The sequence below is a fragment of the Onychostruthus taczanowskii genome, unplaced genomic scaffold (assembly GCF_017590055.1).
Source record: "Onychostruthus taczanowskii isolate IOZ18803 unplaced genomic scaffold, ASM1759005v1 scaffold26, whole genome shotgun sequence".
Lineage (NCBI taxonomy): Eukaryota > Metazoa > Chordata > Aves > Passeriformes > Passeridae > Onychostruthus > Onychostruthus taczanowskii.
Genome location: NW_024499906.1, coordinates 7,372,973 through 7,392,419, shown reverse-complemented (window position 1 = coordinate 7,392,419; position 19,447 = coordinate 7,372,973). Strand labels below are relative to the sequence as shown.

General features: G+C 43.0%; 1 protein-coding gene across 1 annotated transcript; it reads left to right on the top strand.

Annotated features, from left to right (window-relative positions):
• Positions 1-10,201, top strand: SPRYD7 (SPRY domain containing 7). Its single transcript, XM_041407374.1, has 5 exons — positions 1-132; positions 1,361-1,477; positions 4,409-4,575; positions 6,179-6,281; positions 8,763-10,201. The coding sequence occupies exons 1-5, from the start codon at positions 27-29 to the stop codon at positions 8,858-8,860; spliced, it is 591 nt and encodes a 196-aa protein (XP_041263308.1). The 5' UTR covers positions 1-26; the 3' UTR covers positions 8,861-10,201.
• Positions 10,202-19,447: the final 9,246 nt, after the last annotated feature.

The window sequence follows — 19,447 nt, the reverse complement described above, 5'->3', positions numbered from 1 at the left end:
GCGCGGTGCGGGGGGTGCGGCCGGCCATGGCCGCCTCCGTGTTCTGCTGCTTGTCCTGGTGCCGGGATGGCGGCGCCGGGCACATCCCGCTCAAGGAGATGCCGGCCGTGCACCTGGACACGCAGCGCATGGGTGAGCGGGGCAGGGTCGCTGCCGCCGGCGGGCGGCTCCCTGGCGGGCAGGGCGGCAGCCCCGGAGCGCGGCACGGGGGTAACCGCTGGGAAAGTCGTCTTGGGGATACTTCTTTAGCAGGAATTGGCAGTTTTCGGGGAAAAAAAAAAAAATAAGGAAGCTTGGTTTAGAAGTGGTTTAAAGCAGTTTGTGTTGAACTGAAGTTGGTCGGCGCAGTGAGTGTGTGAGGTGCTGCGACGGGGCTGCCGTGGTCAGGGTGGGCACGGGTGCCGTGGAGCCGAGGGGCTGAGTTCACAGAACCACAGGATCTGTGAGCCCGGAAAAGACTTCTGAGCACATGGAGCCCAAGCTGTGACCCAACGCCACCACGTCAGCCAGACCAGGGCACTTAGTGCCACGTCCAGCCCTTCCTTAAACATGTCCAGGGATGGAGACTCCACCTCCACTTAGGGCAGTGGAGATGAAGATGGAGCCAGGCCGTGCAGAGTCCTGCCCGTGCTGCTCTTTTGAGGATGACCCTTAGCATGGGTATCCACAGAACCATGGCCGGGCTTTGTTCAGGAGAGGGGATCGGGCCAGCCGGGCAGAGAGCTGGGGAGGAGTAGGTACGGTGCAGTGCTGGAGCACAGTTGTTAGCCACAGCCTCCCGTGTGCTTGGCCGTGACAACAGTGCCTAAAGATGATGTCGTCCAATGGAGAAGGAAAACTTAGCAGAGGATTTTTTTTTCTCTCTGTATTGGCAGGCACATTTCTAATAGAAGGACTATTTCAGAGACAAACTAAACACCTTGCAATTCCATCAATCATTTCTACCCGATATGCTTTTCCTTCTTGTTGCAGAATGCTTTTTCTCCGATGTTAGAGAACAGAGTACAGGGCTTTGGTCTCACAGTGAACCCTTTCTGACTAAATTGTAAGTTATGCTTCTGATGTGGCTAAAGCAAAGGTTGTAATCAGCATGGTGCCATAAAGCCCGAAAGGTGAAAATTAGATCAGCTTATAGATTTTAAATAAATAAACCCTGGTGGAAAGATGAACTAGCCTGTAAACAACCTTCCTTCTCTTGCTTCAAAGCATGGCCCATCATCATATTTCTCATAGACTAATGAAGCTTTTACTTGGGGCAGAAGTAACAAAACCTGGTCTCAATGCTTAGGGCTTTTGAGGGCTGCTTTAGGTTTCTAAAAATGTTTTGAAGTTCTGTGGGGTTTTTTTTTTCTACTTGCAGGAACAGATGTTGTCATTGTTAAAAATGGCAGAAGAATATGTGGCACGGGAGGATGCTTAGCCAATGCACCTTTGCATCAGAACAAGAGCTATTTCGAGTTTAAAATCCAGTCCACAGGTTAGTCAGCAAAAAATATACAACTTTAAACTTGGGAGGTATGTTACATTGCCTGCTGGTGGCAGTATCTGAAAGGCTCAGCACATGCATCTTTCTAATTGCAACCTTGAACTTGTGAATGTTAGAGAGATTTATAAGTTACTGTGTGAAAGGCAATTTCTTTTTTTTCTTTTTTAATTCTGACTCTAAAATATTGAAAATAATAGTAAATGTATTACTATAGGAGTGCAAATACTGAGCCCCCACATTGTTCTGTATGCTGTTATAGGCATGTTTTTCAGGTGGCATATTTTAGAAATTATTTTTCCTCAATAAATGCTTATGACCACATAAAACACTGTAGCTATGAAGTATTTTTTAAGAAGTGCAGTTTATCCAGTGGTAATTGTATCTATTTGTCTACCCTCATTTGCACTTAGCAGGCACTGTTTGCCCAAGCAAGGGTAACACTCCTTGTGCTACCCTTTGCTCTTCAGATCAAGTGTGTAGCACTTACTCTGACACTGCCTTATCCAGAGGAGCCTTTCAGCACTCTGTTCCTTTATTTGCTCCTACAAATATGGTCAGCTTGACTACTACAGAGAGCACTCCAGGTTTGCCTGTATTCTGACATGAAAAGTCAGTCTGTATTTTTAAAAGCTGCTAGCAGATACTCTGAAAATGAAGCTGTGCTTTCCCTAAGTATGTGTGAGGAGGGAAGAAGAAGGGAAGTGTTAATCCCGAGGCAGGCCTTATGTGCCAGCTGGAGCTTGATGCTGAAACTTTTTGGGTAAGGGTTGTTTGCCTTTAGGTGGGTCAGAGTGCAGGCAGTGTGAACACAGATCTGCCCACAACACCTTTCAGTCCAGCTAGTTGAAGTTCTGTGGGGTATATGTATTAGTTTTAAGCTATATGTAAGCCCATATCCATCTTAACTTGACAATTTTATTATCCTTTATTTTGGGAAGAATCCATTGCAGGTGTTCATACATGGTCATTACTCAGACAGATAGCCTATCCATGTTCTTAACACTTGAGAAACACAGGAAACAAACTCTCCTGGTTCCTGTGAGCCTTTTTTCCTCTATTCCTGTGCCCCAAAGCAGGAGAACTGTGGAAGACTTAAAGTAAATCTTAGATTTCCAGAAGTATCCCTGCACAGTCAATTAGAGGTTATCTATGGGGTCACCCTGATTATTGTAAAGTTTTTTGAAGTCGAATCACACTCTTACCTTTTCATTCCTGCTGTTAGAATAAATTATTCTACAGTTTCATTTTTTGGAAATGAGTTTCTTACACATTTGCCTCATTTCATTCTTCTCTAGACTAAAAAGTCACAGTTTGTTGGGTTTTTTTTCATTATCTCCTTACAGATAAATTTTTTACACTTTTGATTGGTTTTGTTGTTTCTTCTACAATATCTTTAGTCAGCCTAATTTATCTTGAGGTACAGTGCTTAAAATGGGTGCCCTGCTTCAGCTGCAGCAGCAGTAAATTACCTCATCTGTTTTATACATGCCACACATCCAGAAGTTTTCCACATCAATACAGCACACTCACACTCAGCAAGTGGTCTGTGAATTGGTTACCAAGTCACCCCTGTATTTGTGCCACTTACTGTTCCTACTTCCCTGCTCTTCTTCATAATTAAGTAAGAACAGATGCACTTTCTTTATTTCTAACCAGTCAGGATCACTTTAAACCTCTCAAGAGCTTGCAGTCCTGTCAGGCTGGGATTGGCAGCACGTTTAATCAACACATTGTCATGTTATGCAAGTAATTGATGGTAATGCAGAACAGTATCTGACCTTGTGCATTCAATGCAAAACCTCAAACCCCACTTGAGTCATCTTTTTTGATTTGACAGGGTGCTACTGATGAGTAATCCTGGAATAGTTTTCTAACCACTCGTGCCTTCATATTGCTGTAACTGTCTAGACCATGTTTTCATCATTTGACTATTTCAGTATTGTATGAGTTTCAAAAATATTACCAAATCTAGGTCTGTAATATTAACACTTTCTTTTTTTTCCGTAAGGCTAGTCTAACTAGCTGAAAAAGAAAAATTTGTTGTTTACAGATCTGTGCTGGTTGGATTTATTTTTTGTACCCACCTACAGTCTCAGAGTTTGTTTTCAATATTTTTCTGGGGATAAAAGTTAAGCTGAGTGGTTACAATTCTCTTGCTCAGAGATCCTTCTTTTTCAAGATAGATGCTGTTTGTCTTCAGTCTCATGTGTCTACTTGTGCTGGGTCTGGTCAGGATGGAGTTAATTATCTTCATAGCAGCTGCCGTGGTTGTGTGTTTTAGATTTGTGACCAAAGCAATACTGATAACAAAACAATACTGATAACACATCAATACTTTAGCAATTGCTAAGCAGGACTTGCACAGCATCAAAACCTCCTCTGTTTCTCACTCTGCCCCTCCAGTGAATATGATTAGGGTTGCATAAGAGCTTGTGAGGGGACATAACCAGGTGGATAACCCAAAATAGCCAAAGAGATATTCCATACCACATACCACCTGTCTTGTTCAGGAATAAATGGGAGAGGAGAGGATATAGGGAGATTAGCCATCTTTCACTTGGGAATTGGCTGGGCATCAGTCTACCCATGGGAGGTGGTGAGTGATTGCCATTGCATCACTTTGTCTTGTTGTCTCTTTGACTTCTGCTTTACTTACTAAACAACTTTTAGCCACAAGTTTTCTTGGTTTTACTCTTCCTTTCCTCTTCCTCCATTCCACATGGGCTGGGGGAAAAGAATGACTGGCTGGATGGCGCTTAGCTGGCAGAGCTAACCTACAATAGTTCTGGTATTTCCAGGAGATACTTACTGGTAGTACCATCATGGCATTAGTAAAAAAAACAAATTCTTTATGCTGTCCTGCTTCAGTCAGTCTTCAAAATAACATGGTTTTTTTCTTACTGTGTTAATATCACGTTTTAGGGATTTGGGGTATAGGAGTTGCAACCCAGAAAGCAAACTTGAATCAAATTCCACTTGGTCGAGATGTCCACAGCCTGGTGATAAGAAATGATGGAGCTCTCTACTATAACAATGAGGAGAAAAATAGGCTACCAGCAAACAGCCTTCCTCAGGAGGGTGATGTGGTGGTGAGTTTCTTAAGGCTTTCTTACTTCCTCACCTGTTCCCAAATGCCTCTTATTTACAGCTCTGTTTTAAGTAAAATTTAACTGTTTTAAGTCAAATTGTTCCGTTTGCATCTCCCAGTTTGGAAAGTGCTGGGATGTAGATTCTTGTTGGCTTTGAATGAATCAGTAGTCTGGATATAGGTGGGCTTCATTCTTGGTATTGATACGTTCCTGATGAGGATGGACTAGAGCAGAGTTTGAGAAATAGTTGCTGGTGCTCTGTTGCAGTATCTACCTGACTGATAATTCCCATCACAAGGATCTTACATTGTTTGAGATGGGACCTGCCTGAACAAATAATGTACTGGAATGCATTACACGTGTATGCACCATGCCCAGGTGAACTCAAGAACCCTTAGCTAACTGGTTAATGATTAGAAGGGCAGAGCAGGGCAAGATGGATCCTGGGTGATAAATTAATTGTATTTTTAGCCAAACTTTGAGTGGGGATGCAGGTGATATTCACTGGAAAAATGATTGAGGGAAAATTTAATTTTTTGTACCTTACTATTTCAGGTTTCTCAAAACATCCGTAAGTGACTTTGTTCAAAGTGTTGTTTTTTTTTAGTACTGTCATTTTCTCTTGTGTATTTTCAAAAATACATGAGAGCAATACAATGAAATTGAGACAATTTATCACCCCTACTTTTTCACGCTGGGTAACTTGCCTCTCTAAAGCCATGGTTAGAAATGCCATCTTTAGAACCTGCGAACAGCTAAGGGTGACATGTCCACCCTTAACCTTCAGATACAATACTGTTCTTTTAATCCCCTTCTGAAATTGTTTTTTGAAGGATTGCAGACTGTTTCAGTCTTTTGTGAACTAGTGTGGTCTGAACAGCTTCAGCTAATCACAAAAACCATAACTGATGTGTTACTGCTAACTTCCCCATTTCCATAAGTATCAAGTCATTTTGTTCTGTCATGAAAACAAATTTTTGAAGTCCTGCATGACCACACAAATTGTCACACTCAAACATACCAAAGCAGTGAGGAAAGTCCTTTAGCTAACAGATAAGTAAGTTACTACCTTGTTAGTGTTTGCTTTCTGCCCTGTGGTCAGCATATTTATAGCGTTGTGTGTGAAACCACGGTCTGTTGCTGCCAGCAGAGTAAATGAACTGAGAGAGGTTTCCATATGGAGATATGGAAGAATGAACTTGGCATCATCATTTATTAAAGTTATTTCAGTGAGAAGATACAAGCAAGAAAGTTGCAACCCTCCTCATACTCAAAATCGTTGAACATCTTGTGTTTCTTTAACGTGGTGAAGTTTGGAAGTTTGTTCCGTTAACTCAGTAAGATGTGAAGTGTATTGTGCAGTACTGTGCTGCATCCCAGTTGGAACGGGCATTAAGGAATCCTGAGTATTTGAAAATCCAGATGTTACTGGTCATTTATTAACTTCTAGTCCTTGGCAGGAATATGTCAAGTGAGATTTTTTAGGATGCTGTGGTTTGCTTAATGGTCTTAAAATCTGCCTGTGGCTAAGAAAGCTAAGTAGCAGTCTTGTGTGTATAAACTTGTTGATGCCTTTTTTTTGTTAATTTTCTGTACTTTGTAGGGCATTACATATGACCATGTAGAATTAAATGTATATTTAAATGGGAAGAACATGCATTGTCCAGCTTCAGGAATCAGGGGGACTGTCTATCCAGTGGTCTATGGTAAGTCAGAGATTTTCAAACTGTTTCACATTATGGAAAATATTTTCATTCCAGTTCTGTTTTGTGAGCTGTGTGTTCTTCTCACTTAAATGTAACACACATCGATCATCTATTCTTGACAACTACAACAATTAATTACATGAAAATGTAAACCTAGGAAATTACAAAAGAGTATTTTGGCCTCATTTTTAATGCTGCTTAATAGGAAAAAAAGCACTGCTTACTGACTGCTTATAGTGTCCACATCCAGCAAGTTGGGGAGTTGCTGCACTCAGTCTAAAAGTTGTCAGGTAAAAAAAATATGAAGCAGATGGCAGACTTGTGGGTTAATCTGATTTATCTGTGAAGCTTAATATTTGTGCCTTTTAATTTCCCATACTTCATAAATGCCTTCAGTGTTCCATAGCAATAGAATTGTTGTTTGTATTTTCTTGAACTTCCTGTGCAGTTTCTGTCCTTTGCTGCAGTCCTATTGCTCTGCACCACCGAGCAGTGCCTGCATCCACCCTCTTGGCACCCTTCCTTCAGTTACTCATAGATATTGGTGAGGTCCCTTCTCAGTCATGTCTTATTGAGACTGAACAGACCCAGCTCCCTCAGCCTTTTCTCATAGGAGAGGTGCTCCAGTCCTTTCATCATCTTTGTCACCATCCTCTGGACCTGCTCCAGGAGCTCCATCTTCATTTTATCTGAGACTCATCTGAGTAGTAGCCAAAATAATTTTGGTTGTAAGGATAACCCTTAGCTACGTGATGGGGATAATTTTTAATTCATGTTGGGTTCCTAATGAACTGTTGGCATGTTCCCATTTATATCTTGATGCATTTTGATTGATACAGAATTTTATGAACAGGAAGAAAAGACACCAGATGTGTTGTAGAGTGTTTGAAGTCCGTAAATGTAGCTGGTGAATCACTTGCTGCCAAGCCCTGAGGGTGGACTCGTTTTAGATGGTCGCGTTGTGATGTGTCCCTCAGCCACCTGATGGCGCCGCTAAAATGCTGTGGCGGGGCCTCCTCGTGCAAAGCCTTCAGCGGCAGCAGCGGAGTTACCGTGTGGCTGCATCTTCCCCGCCTTTTGGAAGGGGTCTTACGCAGCATGAAGAATGAAGGTTGCTTTCAGAAAATACTCGGTGCCGTGTTAGCCTACTGTTAATCTTTTTTTCTCTGACTGAAGAAGTTCCACGCCTGGAGAATGCAGTGACCTTTTATTGCCAGGTTCTTTTGGTCTTCTTCCACAAGTGGGCATAATTTCATCATAATTATCATGTCTCCTACATCTAGCTATAACTTGAAGCCTGCAGGTTGTTTTTGTACACTACTTACTTGGTATAAACTTCAAGTGTCCTTAGTTTAATGTGAACTTCTAGTCCTGTGGAAGGATTTGGCTATACAAAAGAGAGTTTCTCAAACATTTACCCTATTCACACTAGAACTATAGATGTCTTTTTGAAAGGGATGTGGTAGATCAGGCAAGCACAGTGTCAAGCTTGAGAAGATGAAACAAAAAAATGGACTTAAAGGTTATTCCCTACAGCAGCTGTACCTCAGGCACTTTAATGGAAGCAAGACATAAACACTGCGTAAGTACTAGAGGACTGTACAAACACACTGATAGGAGTTTTCACAAAGCCTAGAGGAGAAGAATTCCAGCCTTGTCTCTGAGATAGCTAAGTTCCAAAATATGGAGATGAACCTTTTCTTGTTTGAACTAATGTTGATATTCTGCCAGGTTCATCTCAGAAGTTGTCTTTGAAAGAGACCTTGCTTTTCTGACTAGGTGGGTGTTTCAGTTTGCTAGTGAAGTACACAAAAGCGTTCCTCTGAAAATACTCATCAGTTTCTTTTTTAAATTCTATATTGAAAGTACTGGTGTAGGTGGGTAGATTATGCAGGGGGTCAAAACCAGGGAGAAGTTCTGTAAAAAAAGCTACATTAACTCCCAACTTCAAGAAGCCGTCAGAGAAGCTCTCTTTGGATCGTATGCTAAAACTGGTGGTTTGATGGCAACTGCAGACATGTGAAACCTTGTAAACCTCCAAAAAGCCACTGTAGACAGGTGAAACTCCAGCAGAATTAGGAACAGAAAAATATGCACATGAAGAGGTGACATCCCTGCAAGGTTTATCTGGTAGCATCCTTAATGTGTAGATTTCTGGAGAAATGGAGTAGAAAATTTGGAATCAATAGCCTGAGGCTCTGCTAACAATCCCAGTGAAATTAGACATTATCATTGATTTCACCAAGGAACCATTACCAAGTAAACAGCAGAAAAGAGAGATGATTTGTTCTCCTGGCTTAAGGCCTTACCAAATTCATTGAAAAGATTTATTTTCCTTGTGTATATGTAGTGGATGTATTGAAGAAATTATTTGTGTTTTAAACACAATCAAATAATCTACAGTTTATTAAGATGGTATAGAAGAGGATCAAACTGCAAGTGTTCCTTCTCTAATTCCTTCTTTTTGGTTCTCCTCTACAGTTGATGACAGTGCCATTCTGGATTGTCAGTTCAGTGAATTTTATCATACACCTCCACCTGGGTTTGAAAAGATCCTCTTTGAGCAGCAAATCTTCTGAATGTCTTCATACTGAGAATTTTTACCCTGCACTGTTACAAAAGCTTTGTCATCTTGAAGCCTCACTTTACTTTTAGGAAACATATCTGTATTTTTAGTAAGTACTTGTGACTGTTGTCTGCAGAATAAATACGTTAACTGCAAGACCAGGTAAATGTGTTGCTGTCCAAATAAGAGTTTTCTGGCATTGTGTTGTGGTTGAAAAGGAGTGTTTTGAGGCAGGGTTTTTCTCTGGTTTGTACTTGATGCATAAGGAGACTAGGGATATTGCTGTTGTCAGTATTACATTCAGTATTTTGAATAAACTGGAGCTCTGTAAGGCAAATAGTTCTTAAGCATATGATAGCTATGGAGGTGGATAGTTCTCATGATTTTTCCCCCAGCCTTTTTCTCACAGAAATGATGTAATTTCTTTAAAGGATGCACTGTGTTTGTAGTCTGTGAATTGGAGTTGTGGTGTCCCAGATGTGCACAATGACTAATAATACAATGGCATAACTAGGAGCTAGATGCTTTTTTTTTTTTGGCAAGGTGTAGGTTAATCCATTCCCTCAATCTTAGACCAGCAAATACAACTTAACTGTTTCTTCTAGCTTTTAATTTGCTTTTATTGTGACAAAAAAAAAATAGAATATTTTCTAGTAATATTTTTTTGTTGAACCTTAAAAAGTAAACCTGAACACTACCTGTGTGTTTGAGGACCACCATGCTCTGTTACTCTGGTAAGAGAGTAAGTACAGGTCACTCATCTTGGGTAAGCAAAGATCCAGGTGAAGGGTATGAGATGTTATGGTGAAGCCTTACATCTAAACTGTAAATTAGATTATTCTCTTATGGAATAGCGTATTTAATTTCTTCATGAATCATTTATAAATGGCTAAGACATTGTTCTAAAATGTGATGCCCTTGAATATACGTTGTGAGATGCTATTTTTTTCCCCTCTTGTCATATTTAATATACTTCCTAGAATAATTTTTATTGTAAAAAAAAATCTTCATGCTGAATGTTTGTGTTTTGATTTTGGCTTTTCCTGGGTTAATGTGTTTGCATAAATGATTTTATTTAAATATTTTTAGAAATTACCTTATTCTGAAATTTTCAAATACAAACAGCTTTCTCAAAGTCTTTCACTTTAGGATTTACTGCATCTGTCTTAACTCTGTAGCCCATGTTTTCCTTCCTTTTAGCCTTGCTGTCATGTGGCAGTACTGGGTAGAACTCAAATTTGTCGGCATTATAGTGTAAACTTCAGGAAATTAGAGTGCAATTTTATCATTTCCCTTTGAAATCTCCTCAAATCAGAGTAGGATAATGAGAAATAAAACCTAAATCCTAAAACACCTTCCCCTCCACCCCTCCCTTCTTTCTGGGCTTAAATTTTTTCCTGATTTGCTCTACCTCGTTCCCTCAACTGCACAGAGGGACAAGGAATGAGGGTTGTGGTCAGTTCATGACATGTTGTCTCTGCTGCGCCTTTTTTCAGGGGGAAGGACTCCTCACATTCTTTCCCTGTCCAGCATGGTTCCTTCCCTTGGGAGGCAGTTCTCCAGAACCTCTCCACTGTGAGTCCTTTCCATAGGCTGCCGTTCTTCATGGGCTGCTCCAGCATGGATCCCTTACACTGGGTGCAGTTCTTCAGGAGCAGACAGCTCCAGCATGGGTCCCCATGGGACCTGCTCTGGGTCACAGCCTCCTTGGGGTATCCATGTGCTCTGGGTGGGGTCCTTCACAGCCTGCAGGGAGATCTCTGCTCCCCCATGGATCCCCACTAGCTGCAGGGGCACAGCTGCCTCACCATGGGCTGCACCAGGGACTGCAGGGGAATCTCTGCTCCGGTGCCAGCAGCTCCTACCTCCTGCTCCTCCACTGACCTTGGTGTCTGTGGGGCTGTTTCTCTCATGTTCTCACCCCTCTCTCTGGCTGAAGTGGTGCAGTTTTTCCCCCCTCCCCTTCTTAAACTGTTATCCTGGGGCTCTTCCACTGTCTGTGCTGGGCTTGATCTTGGCTGACTGTAAGTCTGTCTTGGACCCAGCTGGATCTGTCAGAAATGGGGGAAGCTTTTGGCATCTTCCCACAGAAGCCACTCCTGTAACCCCCTGCTACCATAACCTTGGCATGCAAACCCAATACAGCTTCCACACAGCCTGGGCTTCAGATGTCTGATGCAGCTCTCCAAGTGCCAGGTTGCAGGGATTGCCTGGGACCTCTGTCTGAGGCCAAGAAAAATGGCCCTCTGTCCTTCCAGAGGTGTGCTGTCTTGGAGAAGTTGTGCTGCCAGCTGGAAGAGTTCAGGAGGCAGTGAGCAGGTGGCACACCAGAGAACATGAAAGAGACACAGACAGGATCTTCTCTGAGTCTTAACAACTTGAAGAGCCTCGGACCCCATCTGTAACAGGGAGGACAGCACTGTCTGCCTTGCACTATCAAGGTAAGCAAAACCTCTGGAGAAAAGGATGGATGGAAGCTGATGACTCCTGGCACCAAGAGGAATGTTCTTGCCACACCTATGGGTTTACAGCTGCAAAACAGGTTCATTGCCCTCTTGGTTGAAGTAAAGCTAGATAAGCATGGGGGCCAGGTGGTGGACAATACCTTGCTGAGGAGAGGAAATGGAATGAGAAGGAGAAGGCACTAATAGGACAAGTCAGTAATTAACTGTAGATCTGGTGAGGTGGACTGAAAACTGGATGAATGGGCAGGCCCAGAGGGAGGTCAGTGGCACAAAGTTTAGTTGGAGGCCAGTAACCAGCACTGTACTCCAGGGTCAGTAGTGGCTCCTGTCCTCTCTAACATCCTCATTAACGTTCTGGATGATACAGAACAGTGCAGAGTGCACCTTTAGGGAGTTTGCAGCTGACACAAACTTGAAAGGATTGGCTGATATGTCAGAGGGTTGTGCTGCTATCCAGAGGGACCACAACAAGTTGGAGAAATGGGCTGATGGGAAACTTATGAAGTTCAACAAAGAGAAGTGCAAAGTCCTGCAGCTGGGAAGAAACAACCCCATCTATCTGAACAGGCTGAGGACTATCCATCTAGGAAGCAGCTTGGCAGAAAGGAACCTGCAGGTCCTGGTGAACAACAAGGTGAACTGAGCCAACAATGTGCTCTTGCAGCAAAGAAAGTTAATGGTATCCATGGCTGCGTTAGCCAAAATATTGCCAGCAGGTTAATGGAGGTGGTCCTTTGCCTTTACTCAGCTGTGGTGGGGCCACACTTGGAGTGCTGTGTCCAGTCCTGGACCCTTGGTACAAAAGAGACAGAGACACACTGGAGGGAGACTGAAGAAGGGCCACAAAGGTGATTAAGGGTGAAGCATCTTCCCCATGAGGCAAGGCTGGGAAAGCTCAGACTGTTCAGCCTGGAGAAGGCTCAGGGGGATGAGACACGTGAAGGGAGGGTGAAAGGAATGCAGAGCCAGGCTCTTTGCAGTGGATCACAGTGACAGAACTAAAGGCAATGGACAGAAATATATGCAGGAGGCTCCCTCTGAACATCAGGAAACATTTTTTACTGTCAGGATGAATGAGCACTGGCATAGCTTGGCCAGACTGGTTGTGAAGTCATCATCCTTGGAGATACTCAAAAGCCAACTGGACATGGTTCTGGGTAACTGAGTCGAGGTGGCCCTGCATGAGCAGGAAGGTTGGACCAGATGACATCTGGCAATCCCTTTCCCGTTCATCCACTCTGTGTTCATTCAAATGCTTCACCTGGAATTATATTTCTTATGTTCATGGGTAAAGGAAGAAATATTTAAAGAAATTCTAATTACTGTATCTAACTGCATCCAGCAAACAACTCTCTCTGAAGACTGCTGTGGTTAAGAATATTTAACAGTAGAAGCTGCTACCTTGAGCTTAATGTAGACTTGCTTTAAAATAGAGAGGAGGCTGTCTTCATCAAAGCTGGTGTTTGAAATGGAAAACATTTTGGTAAGTATAAAATATTCAAAATAGCTGCTACATTCACCAAAAATATGTAAAGAGCCTGTTTTTGTGGCTTAAATTTGCTCATTTCTCATCTTAAACAGAATGATGTGCTAATACTGCACAATGTAACAGTATCTCTTATGTAAAAGTCAGAAAACTTCTTGTTTTATAATCGGTGACACAGGAGAACTCTACAAAAAAAAAAGGTGAATAAAATATTATTATCATCTATTCATCAAAATGGAAAGCAAGACCAATTTTCACCTGAAAATAAGTTTTTAAAAGAAGCAAGGCTAGATTTAATTCCATTTGCCACAGAAATAGAATGTGAGTTAACCTGTGTCTCTCAACCCATCATTTCAGCACCTGGCAATGAATCCAGATGTTTTCCCAGAATTCTTCCCAGTCCCAGCTTTGCCCAAAGAAACAGGGTGCAATACCTATTTCTAAAAGTTGCATTTCAGTAAAAAGTAAATTTCAGTTAAGATTTAGCAATATATTTACTAGTAGCAAATTTATTTTAACAAGAATGAATCATACTTCCCAGTGAAATGGTTGAGGTATTTCCACTAATTGTTTACACCTAAAATGTTTTCTTAATCTTTGAATGTTACAATTTTGACACCCTGTCTCTTTGAGTACAAAACTTTGTATTAACTAATGTTTCCCGAGTCCTTTTGACATTATACTGTGGCAGCAAGATATGAGGTTTGAAAAAGACTTCATTTGCACATCCACAAATCGATAGAAGTGACAGGACACATAATGCAAATTACATATAGATCAGAGGAGTTGTTAGTTTTATAATACTGGAACTGCCTGTGGTGCTTCAGGGGTAGATTAAATCAGGTAGTAATATTCCAACAAGATTAAAGTCCTAATTAAATACTAGAAGGCTAGAAACACCTGCCAAGGATTTCCTGAAAAGGTGCTCTTCCACAAAAAGTCAGGATCCAGTACCATGGATTCTCTGCAAAGAGAAACTTCATGCTGTGCATTGGGTCTCTTAAATGCCATTCAGCACAGTTCTAATCCCATGCTAGAAAAGAGCATTCAGAGATGGCAGGACACGGTATTCAGGTGCAAATGTTCATGAGAATACAGACTTCCATGAATATTCAGGATGTTTTTCCTTTCCTCAGGCTTTCTTGGGATTGTACTGCCATTCATACAGCTATGTGCAAAAACAACAGAAGGAACCAGGTCCTATAGTGGGGATTTCTTTACTTCATCTGAGTTCTTAGATTATTTTTGTGTATTCACTCATCTTTTCAGTTTGTGTTGATGTTGCCTTGCATACTGGCAACCAATCGAGCTCATGACCTTCCACAAATGTCCACAAGTAAATCAGTAAAACATTGTTTCATACTTTTCTTTCTGAATCCAGGCCTTAAGGCCCAAGGATCCAGCCCCCTCAAGTAACCTAAGGTGTTGGAAACCACTGTTGCTTCTGGAAATGGAATACTTCTTGTTTAGTGAAGAACTGCTTGTATCAATGTGTCCAAAACAAAGCTGCTAAGGCATGAACTTTCAGGAAGCCTGTTGTGGAAGATCTGGAACAAATTAAAGTGCCTCTTCTCTCCTCTTCACTGTTCCTTCCCTTGCCCAGTTCTGCAATAAAATAGTTTTCGGTATAAATATCTTGGACTTCATGGAAATATAGAAGCACTTAGGTTGGAAGACACTTCTAAGATACTCAAGCCCAACCATTAACCCAGGACTGCCAAGTCCACCGCTAAACTTTGTCCCCATGTGCCACATCTATGTGTTCTACCTGCAGGAATAAGGACTCCCCCACTTCCCTAGGCAGTCTGTTCCAATGCCTGACAACCTTTACAGGGAAGAAATTTTTCCTAGTATCCAATCTAAACCTTCCCTGGTACAGCTAGAGGACACTTCCTCTTCTCCTGTCACTTGTTATGTAGAAGAGACCGACCCCCCCCCGGCTCCACCCTCCTCTCAAGCAGTTGTAGAGAGTGGCAAGGACCCCCCTGAGCCTCCTCAGCTAAACACCCCCAGCTCCCTCAGACACTGCTCAAAACACTTGTGCTCCAGACCCTTCAACAGCTATGTTGTCCTTCTTTGGATACACTCCAGCACTTCAATGATACAGATTTCTAGAAAAAGGAGCCAAGGATTAGGGAGAGCTCTCAGTATACAGTGCTTTGTTCCTTTCCCTCTTTAGTGCTTCATGTGTAAGCTCTGTTGCAGCAAATCTTGGTGACTTGAATGTTGAATTTTTGTTTGTTGAATATTTGTAAGAACAAAGAGTTGGATTTCCCATCTCACCTGGCTTGTGCAAGGGCCCTTTAATATTTTCTTTATTTTAGTTTCCCCATCCAGATGTACCAGCTTTTCCTAGCTCATTTTCTAGCTCTGTGTTGGAGCTAAGAAAGCTGACCTGATCTGGCTGCCAAGATGAGTCAGCAGAAGAGCTCTTTGTCCCTCCACATAGTTCTAATGTCTGACACTTCCTGGGAAGAGAAATAATTTCTTAGACACTGGAATTTCCTTTGCTGCAGTCAAGAGAGGGCTGGGGATTAAATGAGATTGAAAGAACATTCTCATGGGGAGTCAACTGCTAAAATGCCAGAAATTCAGTGTGAAGTGAGTAAATAAAACTAAGGTCACTATTCCTTCATTGCAGAGCATGCCAAGAAAAGAGTTTACATCTTTGTATGGATGTATTTAGGTTGCATTGTGCCTGCAATTGAATTGAAGATAATATAGGGAGAGCAAAAATTGAAGCCAAGTCACTCCATGGAAAACTCTGGTATGTTTAGTAGACAAGACACTTCCTAGCTTCAAAAGTGAAAACTTGAGTCATTTTTGTTGGATGTGCTCATTATATTGGCAAGCAGTACATGTTAAAATCCCCATTGTTGAGAAATCTAAATTTCCTTTTCCCTTAAAATATCTGTACTCAGTATAGGAGGGCTTGTGACTTTTTCGTAAGTGAACAAATGTTATACTGAATAATGGTTGCACTAGTTTGGTAAGGATTTTGTGTGGTAAAAGTGCTGCTCTTGGCCAAAGCAAATGCTGGCAAAATTGAGATAAGCTGGTGGAAGAGACATTTTTCATGCAAGTTGGTAGCTTGCTCCAGACAAAGTCATCTTTTCCTGTGTGTAGGATGGAAATAGCGCTTCCCTCTTCAGAGGGATGTCAGAACACCTAGAAGGAAGCTGAGGCAGCCAAGGCCATGTTCAGACTGCTTGTACCCTAATGCCTGTCACAACTCCATCTCTCCATTGTCTGAGGAATCAAGTCTGAGCAGTCTGAGTCACTCATGAGTAATTTGAATGTAGTAGTTATAACTCCTAAATTAAGCTCCCTGAGTAGGGAGTGTGAACACACCTTCAGATGTTACAGTAAAGGGAGGGCGATCTAATTATCTTAAGAGTCTGTACTTTCCCAGAGATTTCTTTAGGAAAGGATTGGGTTGCTTGTAGTCCATTTCTTCAGTTCTCTCTCAATTCTTAATCTTTTTTCCATTTACTCCAAAAGCCCATTTTCCCACTAATGTTAAAATAAGTGATATAACAGCCATTTATTTGTTGCAGGCTGACAGTTCCCAAATTCTGGGAAACTGTATCTATTCAAAAAGCCATGGTCAACATAATCCTGTCAGCTCAAGTCCCTGTAGGAGATGCATGTCACGCAGCAAAAGATCTCTGCTGATGCTGCTTGAATTATTTCCTCAGACAGAGTGAGCAGTAGTGACAGATGGCCTGTTTTCCTATTCTCCATGTATTGCTGGAGGTTTGCCTTGCAGAGCCATGCTGCTTGGGATAAGAAAGCAAACATAGCTGCCTTGAGGCTTCTCAACAGCATAAACACATTGAAAGTTGAGGCTCTGGGGAGAGGAGCCAGAGCTGGACCAAATGGTGAGGACAAAACCAAAATCCTCTGTATTTTCTGTTTGCTGCTGCTGCTGTCAGGGTGTGGTGGGAAAGGAGGTGGTGACTGTAGCTGGTACAAAAGCACACATTGCCCATGCCAGCAAGGCTCTGGAAAACTCTTCCCTAAGTATTTTGTCCCAGGTCACACAGAAAGTCTCAGTTAGGTGAAGCAGGCCAGCTCTGTTGGTGAGGAGAGGGAAGGGCTGATATTCCTAGCTAACACAGCCGTGCAAGTGGGAAGTAGCTTCTGAGCTAGTGAGTGTTAAACTGTCAAAAACATTGCTAGTAGCTGCATCACTGCTCACTGCATTCAGGAGGGTGTTACACTGCTAAAAAAAAAAAAAAACAAACCCCAGTTTTACTGAAATAGCTCTGTCCTCGCTAGACGTGCTTTTCAGGGTAGCACTCTGCTATTCTGGAGCTGATAAGGCTGCCCTGCCGTGCAGATAGCCTTTACAATGCTGCTATTCGTTCTCCTCTGTGGAACAGCAATCATAATATTTCACCCTTTGTCTTGATCATAAGAGCCAGGGATGTCAGATCCATCCTGGGGAAACAGCCAGATCCCCCAGGTTTGGCTGTCAACTCAGCTCTGCATCCGTCGCTCCACAATGAGTCTCCCACTGCGGGCGGTAGTGGGGGAAGGTAAACTGTGACCTTGTGTAGCAATGAACTGCAGAGCTGTGCCTTATTGTCAGGGCCTGATTGTTGCTTTCAGGATTGGTCTATAAGAAAGTTCCCTTTTAGAGCTATCTCTGTTTCTGCCCTTTGTTTCTCCTCCTTTCTCATTTTCCTGTGTCTGAGTCTTAACGACGCACATGATTTATACCAGTGCAAACCCTGTTGCATTGATGTGGAAGGATTTGCAGCTGCTGGTGTTAGCTTGACTGGTGAATTGCTCAGTGGCTTGGACTCCTCCTAGAGCCTGGAGTCATTCTGCAACTCGACTAAGTTAAGCTTCAGCGATCGCTGCCCAGTTCCTCTCTTGGGCTGCATGATCTTGTCCTCGTATGGAGTTGTGCTGGCCTGCAGCCAGACTGCACTCCTTTGTGTCCGTGTGCTCCAGAAAACATATCTAACACATTCCCTTAGTCAGCTGGATGCCCTACTGAGGCCCAGTGCTTGCTTTCACCTGGCTCTGTTTTCTTTATCCTCTGAGGAGAGGCGCACAAATCCTCATCTCTCACTAGGTTGCTTTGGCCATCTACAAAGATGTCCAGTCCAAGTAAAATCATGGAAAAGATTATTCTAGGAAGTATTGAAAAACACCTGGATGACACAGACATTGATCATAGCCAGCATGGCTTCATGAGGGGGAAGTCCTGCTTATCAAACCTAACATCCTTCTACAACAGGGTAACCCGCCCAGCTGATCTACAAAAGCCAGTAGATGTAATCTTGGACTTCAGCAATGCTTTCGACACTGTCTCACAGTGTCCTTCTGGATAAAATGTCTGGCACACAGCTGGATAAACACACTGTGCAGCTGGCTCATGGGTCAGGTACACTGGGTTATAGTGAATGGGGTGACAGCAGAGTGGGAACCTGTCACTAGTGGGGTTCCACAGGACTCCATCCTTGACCCTGTGCTCTTCATCATCTTCATTAATTACTCTGATGCAGGACTGGAAGGGAAACTAAGTTTGCTGACATCACGAAACTGGGAGGAGCTGTTGACTCCCTTGAGGATTGAGAGGCCCAGCAGAGAGACCTTGACAAATCTGAGGTCTGGGCAATCACCAGTTGTGCCAGATTCTGCACCTGGGATGGGGCAACCCTGGATGTATGGGCAGACTGGGAAATGAGGGGTTGGAGAGTGGCACTGAGGAAAGGGACCTGGGGGTCCTGGTGGATGGCAAGTTGAACAAGAGTCAGGAGTGCCGTGGCAGACAGGAGGGCCAACCCTGTTCTGGTGTTGCCTGATGCATCAGGCACAGCATCGCCAGCTGGGCCAGGGAGGGGATTGTGCCACTCTGTTGTGCACTGGGGCAGCCTCACCTCGAGTGCTGGGGACAGTTTTGGCTATCACAGTATAAGACAGACATGAAGCTATTAGGAGTGCCCAAGAGAGGGCTATGAATGTAGTGAAGGTCCTTGAGAGGAAGCCATATGAGGAGTGGCTGAGGTCCCTTCATCTGTTTAGTTTGGAGGAGACTGAGGGGACCTCGTCACAGTCTGCAGCTTCCTCCTGAGGGGAAGTGGAGGCGCAGGCACTGATCTCTTCGCTCTCATGACCAGTGACAGGACCCGAGACAATGGCCTGAGGTTGTGTCAGGGGAGGTTTAGGTTGGAGATTAGAGAAAAGTTCTTCACCCAGCGGGTGGCTGGGCACTGGAACAGGCTCTCCAGGGCAGTGGTCACAGCACCAGCCTTAAAGAGTACAAGAAGAATTTGGACAATGCTCTCAGGCACATGGTGTGACTCTTGGGATGTTCTGTGCAGGGCTTGATGATCCTTGTGAGTGCCTTCCAACTCCATATTTTGTGATTCTATGATTCCATTATTAGTTGTAGCTAAAAGCTTGTTAAAACTTGGAACCAAAACTGATTATACATTTTTTCAGTACAATCTGAGCACCGGGGCTGTGCAGGATATGTGATGATTGGACCATCTTCAGTCCTGTAGGAAACAGATCAGCTAGAAAGGAGCTGATCTTGGTAATGATTTTCTGGACCCAACAGTCACCTGTACAATGACACCAAGCCTTTTGCCTGCAGTGTGGGCAGAGGCCAGCTTGGGAGTTATCTGGAAGT

Coding starts and splice junctions, on each gene's coding strand:
- SPRYD7 (XM_041407374.1), top strand. CDS start 27: ATGGCCGCCTCCGTGTTCTGCTGCTTGTCCTGGTGCCGGGATGGCGGC. Junction 133..1,360: donor CCTGGACACGCAGCGCATGG/GTGAGCGGGGCA, acceptor TTCTACTTGCAG/GAACAGATGTTGTCATTGTT. Junction 6,282..8,762: donor TGTCTATCCAGTGGTCTATG/GTAAGTCAGAGA, acceptor TCTCCTCTACAG/TTGATGACAGTGCCATTCTG.